The sequence below is a fragment of the Helianthus annuus genome, chromosome 6, assembly GCF_002127325.2.
Source record: "Helianthus annuus cultivar XRQ/B chromosome 6, HanXRQr2.0-SUNRISE, whole genome shotgun sequence".
NCBI classification, from domain to species: Eukaryota; Viridiplantae; Streptophyta; class Magnoliopsida; order Asterales; family Asteraceae; genus Helianthus; species Helianthus annuus.
In genome coordinates this window covers 128,307,337-128,313,069 of record NC_035438.2, presented here as the reverse complement: position 1 = coordinate 128,313,069, position 5,733 = coordinate 128,307,337, and the positions used below count along the sequence as shown (strand labels likewise).

Below are 5,733 nucleotides of genomic sequence, written 5' to 3'. Positions count from 1 at the left end.
TATAAGATAACTTCATTCAGCAAACGAATGGAATACATCAAAACTTAAAACAATAACCTAGTGAAACCAAACCAATACCTTTCATCATTTGTTCGTTAACCCTAATAGCAAAACCATATGAAAATGATTTACTACCGTTAAACCTAACTGCTGATAAAAGGCCTACCGAAGGCGGCTGTGAAGACCAGCTATATAAATTTCTGACTACTTAACTATGAAAATGATTTACTACCGCCAAAATTCATTTGTTAGCTCTTGAAAAATTAGAACACGATTTTTATATAGCTTAATCGTTGAATCGAGCCCTTAACACCTATCAGCACCTGAGCTATGTGAGCAACTGAGCATGGCAAAACGTGTCGAATTGGATTAAACGAACGATGTAACGCGATTAACGCAAAATATGTACCTCTGTTCTAATAAGATCACTGAACTGATTCAGCGGCAAGGGCTTCAAAGATGCAGGCATCCGCTTTGGAATTTTATTGAAACCATAAGCAATCGCCACGTCCTTTGGAGTTTGTTACAATAAAACAAATTTTACGCCAGTTATATTAAAAAAGAGGCATTTTTATTGGTACATGAATATCATACAAAGATTTAAACAACACGACAACATTATTAATAATAATAAATGTACTTCCATTCGATGCCTCTGCTACATCACATGCATGAAGAACGTCACTTCTGGTAGGGGGAACCGACACAATAAAAGTGCATTCGTTATCTTCAGAGACAGATTGTTCCGCATGCAACTGCATTTTGTTCAACAATCCAGCAACCTGGAAGGTACATATAAATAACGTTTATCTATGAAAATTAGAGTAAAATGTCATTTTCGTCCTGATGTTTGGCCAGTTTTACCTCGAATCAGTTCGCCGGAATCCTAATATAACCAAAAGACACCAATAAAATCAAAATAAGATGAGTAAGAAGAAAAAAAAACATTAATCTGAGGCTAAATACAATTCGTTACAGCAAAACCATTCCATCGAACTCAATAATTATATAGAAACCCAACAATAAATGTATCGTAATATGTTTTCGAATTAAATTCATATCGAATCAATCAAGATGTTGGTGGAATTGAAATCCTGACACATAACTGTTGATTCTGGTTTATGAAGGTAAGCAAGTCCCTTTGCAGCACCAAGGGCGATTTTAATTCGTAGGTTCCATGCGAGAGGTCCAGTGTAAAAACGCCCTGTAACATTATGTTATATCAGATATATAAGGATCAAATATAGCACTAATAAGTAAGAACTCACTTCTGAAAAGATTGTTTTCTAGGCTGCCTCGTTCCATGTACTCATATACAAAAATTTTGTGGTCATCGTCTGTGCAGTAACCAATAAGCTTTATAAGTTTTGGGTGATCAATCAGCCCTAGACAGTTAACTGTAGCCTGTAACAATGTTAAAATAAACAATATACATAGTATGAATATCGTCGTTAAAACTGGTCTGCACTTGATATATGTAAGAAAATCCAACATGTACTTACCAACCACTCTTGCGGATGACTTTGAAGATGTTGGTTAACCACAGCGATAGTTATGTGAGTCTTGGCAGCTGCAAGTGATCGCTCATGGATCATCCCATTGTAAACAGAACCGAAACTACCTTTTCCAATAAATTTTTCGTTATGAAAATAATTGGTAGCTGTTTGAAGAGCTTAAGAACTAAACACCATCAGATTTCCTTTGGTTGTACTTGTATGGCTTGGTAGAAATTTATTATTTCTTGTCATAATCATTGCATCACCTTCACTGCCAGATTGATAACGATAACGACTCAAGTCATCATTTTCATCGCACAAAACAGGTTTACCCTTTCCTGTGGCAATGATTGGATTGTTTAGTTGGTCACCTGGTTTGTATTCACTGCCTCCAACTAATATCAAATTGATGCCTTTCGACTCAGCATTGGGCCGAAAACATGACACGAATTTGTGAATAAATTTGGGTTCTCGTTCTGGTGATCTCTCTTGCAATGCAAGTACCTTCTGGAGTCGTGAAACAACAACAGACATCTCAGGTCGCTCATTCCATCAATTCAATTAAATTTCACATATTTAAACCTCCTGCCAAGAACAAATAAGATAATAGAGATCAAAATCATACTTTGAAACAACAATAGACTGAAAGATATCCAATTAGATGAAAAAAACGATTGATTAAAAAACTAACTTAGAATATCCAACAATAACTGCAATTCTATCACCAGTATCAGAAACAAAATTCCACACTATTGCCATTGTTGCACTTGTATCTGCTAATCATTATCACAGGTATCATATATTCATATTATCTCAACTTCTAACGTAAATTACAAATTGTAACAATAGATTCAATGAGTTGACCTGTGTCTTTGGCAGTTGAGACAATGTAGGTGCTGAAACCGAGAGGTGGTACATATGCCGTAAACGCAAGCCAATAATGCAGTGTAGTACTTGGAGTTTTACCGGTATATGCTTGAACATGGTAATACCTATTGTCTAATTGGGTGTTGTGTATACTATGGGAGTAAGCTGTGATTTAATTTCTTTTCCGTCTGAATCTCGGACCATTATTTCACGCGAAATAACCTGCAGAAACTTCGCATTATATCAAACAGCCAAGACATTAAAAGTCAAAGTAAAAAAGTCAAAGCCTAGATCAGCACGCACTGGAAATTGGACAACTTCGTCTTTCTTCCATCCTATAGGGTTGTAGACAACCACCACCTTTAAGGATAATAAAGATTAATATGATAGTTATATACGCGTCAAACAAATATAAAGTATTAAATAAAACAGAGGAAGATTATGCTTACCAAACTCTTTCCATCACCAAGAACAGCTTCTGATGGAGGACAATAAATTATGTTAAGGAGAGGACACTGAAATTATCAAGTTACGAATTAGTCATTGGACATATCTGTACTCAAAATTACTAATAAATACCTGCTAAAACGTGCCAACTGATTTTAATGTTGTTAAAGACGCCAACGAAGAAGCAACGACTTCCTCAGCTTCTGCATAGCCCTTTGAGATACACAATGCATAATCAGAAGCCACGTGATATGTGATACTTACTCTTGCATAACCTATTTCAATAGTTCCATGCTCGTTAAGCAAAACTCCAAATTCGACCTCCACATTCTCTGCACCAGAACGTTCCAACCGATCTAAAATAAACCAAAAAATACACATATCATAAGGAAAAAAAGGTATACCACTGCTTCCATTGGAATAAAAGTATCCAACCTTATCTTCAAGTGATCCTTCAGTATTCCAGCGGAACATGAATGGATGTTGATTACTAAACAATAAAAAGAATCATTAAATTTGCTTGACTAATAAAGCATCACCTGGTCATTCTGAAAAGCAGAACCTAGCAAAAAATAAACCAAAAAATACACATATCTTCCGTTATAATTGGTAGATCCTATAAAATAAACCAATAAAAAAGCAAAAAATGGTAAGTTATAGACTGTGAATGAGTAAGTCAACATGTTAAAAATGTATATAAAACGCATAGAAAATGTATCAAATTACATATACAATAAAAATAACTATTTATATAAAATACCAACTTTCACTTTTATCCCATTTTAGTCATTTAATTTGTCTTTTATTAACATAAGATTCGCTAAAATATGGATTTTCCCCTTTCAATCACTATAGAGTTATTTTTAATAGATTTGAATAAATAAAGAGAAATCAACATCAATATTTATTGTTTAAATCGAATTGTTCAAAACCCATTTGTATATTTTCTTTTTGTAAATTTACAATCTTAGAATAGTAATAAATAAAAGAAAGTCGGGCTAACGGGTCGGGTTTCATGTTAGATTAATCCCCCGAACACGACCCATTTAGTCATTCAACTTGTCCTTTTACAATATACTTTCAATAAACAGTTGGTGAACATTATGTACAATTGAAAACTTATAATATGTAACCAGTTAAAACTAAAACCACAGAGTGTAGTTGAAGTTTTAGTAATTTAATTTTTACATAACTGTAGACTAAATATAAATAAATACCCGGATCTCATTGTGTCTAGGATTTTGAATACACTTCTCTAAATATACACCATCGTTTCCAAATGCAGCTGCAGCCTCACTCTGAGCTTGCTGTATTAAAAAATAAAAATCTTTAAGAAATAAAAATAAAGAGAGCATTCTGAATATGATAACTCATACAATACAACATGTAACATTATTTAAGCTTGGTTTCTGGATATTAAAATAAAACCTGCAACAACTTCACAAACTCATCACGTTCTTTGGCAAGACGCATTCCATGACCTCCACCACCTGTTGTAGCCTTTAGAGCATAAAAACTATATTAACATAAGCTTTCTATTAAAATCAGCTGCATTCACTCAGCATTTAATGTAAATCAAAACAACATACCTTCGATTTTCAAAATTGTTTAGAAAAGATAGCTTGAATCAGAAATCGTGAATGGGATTTAGGCAAGATCGATGGAATCAGAATCGTTTTTTGAAAGTTAGGGTTTCAATTAGAAATAAAGATTGATCTGTTCTTCAATTACGTATCGCAATCATGGAAACAACGATTTTAGATCGCCGAATCTGTAACATCATTGATGGTGATCCCATCGGTGGTCGCAGCCGTCCTCCAGCCATGAGAATGATGAAGATCACATCTCTCTTCCTGCAGAGAGAAAAACAACGGAAGAAATTAGAGTTTTAAGAGAGAATGGAAACTTAATTGTTGAAATACTCCTCAATCTCTAAGAAATACAATGATTCAGAAAGCTTCGATTGTTCATAGGTTTTGGTTTCTAGGGTTTGTGGAGAATAAGCGTGTGAAAGAAGAATAAGAAAAAAAGAATCGAACAATGATGTAAATAACATTCGAGATAGTAGATGTTGTTGATATAATCAAGAAGATGAATTTAGGTCACAGCGAAGAGAGGAGATCTTAATCGCCGACAGAAGAACAGGATGCACGCTCTCATATAGGGTTTGGAGAAAAAGTAAAGCGTGAATGTGAAATATAAAGGATCCGTTTAGGCTATTGTGATTTACCCGAAAACAACAAAATCCAACCCATTTAAAAACGGATCCCGCGTCCAAGAACACATTGTGTGTGTTTAGAATGATTCCCTCCTAAACTCAAAAAATGAGGTTGCCACATCAGCAAAATTGTCCCAAATCCAATGCCACATAGCCCAAATCACATCTCATTTATATATATATATATATATATATATATATATATATATATATATATATATAATAACTAGTGGGTTACCATTTGCGCTTCGCGGCATGTTCAAACCGTAGATAAAAAAACAAAAAAATAATTGTGAATGGACATTTTACGTAACGGTAAAAACCACGTCAAGATGGTATATTCGAATGTCACAAAAAGTTATCGGTTCAGTCCTGGTGGTATCGACACTCGTTATAACCATAAAAAAAAGAATACTTGCGACAGGTTCGAACGTGAATAAAATAACCTACATACGACGGTACATTCAAAAGTTAGAAAGACTTTACCTTGAGAAAAAAAACAAAAAAGAAACGACAATAAATAAGTAAAAGGAAAAAAAACTAAAAGTTTAGGGTATAAAGAGTAATTACAATAAAAATTAAAGGGAAAAACTAAAGTTGAGGGTCAAATAGTGATGGTAATAAATTGTAAGGGTTGAAATGAAAAACAGTTATTATGATTAAGGGCCTAAACATGTTATTACTAAAGTAGAAGGGCTGTATGAT

General features: G+C 33.9%; 1 protein-coding gene across 29 annotated transcripts; it reads right to left on the bottom strand.

The window, feature by feature from the left end:
- Positions 1-376: 376 nt before the first annotated feature.
- Positions 377-4,995, bottom strand: LOC110890016 (probable serine/threonine-protein kinase PBL10). 29 transcript variants are annotated; one of them, XR_004859598.1, is made up of 14 exons: positions 4,400-4,994; positions 4,239-4,310; positions 4,028-4,117; positions 3,215-3,372; positions 2,943-3,142; positions 2,813-2,878; positions 2,667-2,723; positions 2,361-2,585; positions 2,188-2,269; positions 1,503-2,081; positions 1,269-1,404; positions 1,107-1,204; positions 865-886; positions 654-782 (listed from the first exon to the last, which is right to left on the bottom strand). XR_004859598.1 is itself a non-coding variant. In XM_035974003.1 (10 exons), exons 6-10 carry the CDS (start codon positions 1,593-1,595, stop codon positions 392-394), a joined length of 576 nt encoding a protein of 191 aa, XP_035829896.1. In that variant the 5' UTR covers positions 1,596-2,081; positions 2,188-2,269; positions 2,361-2,585; positions 2,667-2,723; positions 2,813-2,878; positions 2,943-3,208; the 3' UTR covers positions 377-391. The 29 variants fall into 29 exon arrangements, 1 of the variants encoding a protein (XP_035829896.1); XR_004859595.1 differs by having other exon boundaries at positions 865-1,204; XR_004859597.1 differs by having other exon boundaries at positions 654-886.
- Positions 4,996-5,733: the final 738 nt, after the last annotated feature.

Coding starts and splice junctions, on each gene's coding strand:
- LOC110890016 (XM_035974003.1), bottom strand. CDS start 1,595: ATGATCCATGAGCGATCACTTGCAGCTGCCAAGACTCACATAACTATC. Junction 1,205..1,268: donor AGAAAACAATCTTTTCAGAA/GTGAGTTCTTAC, acceptor ATAATGTTACAG/GGCGTTTTTACACTGGACCT. Junction 512..653: donor ATGCATGTGATGTAGCAGAG/GCATCGAATGGA, acceptor CAAACTCCAAAG/GACGTGGCGATTGCTTATGG.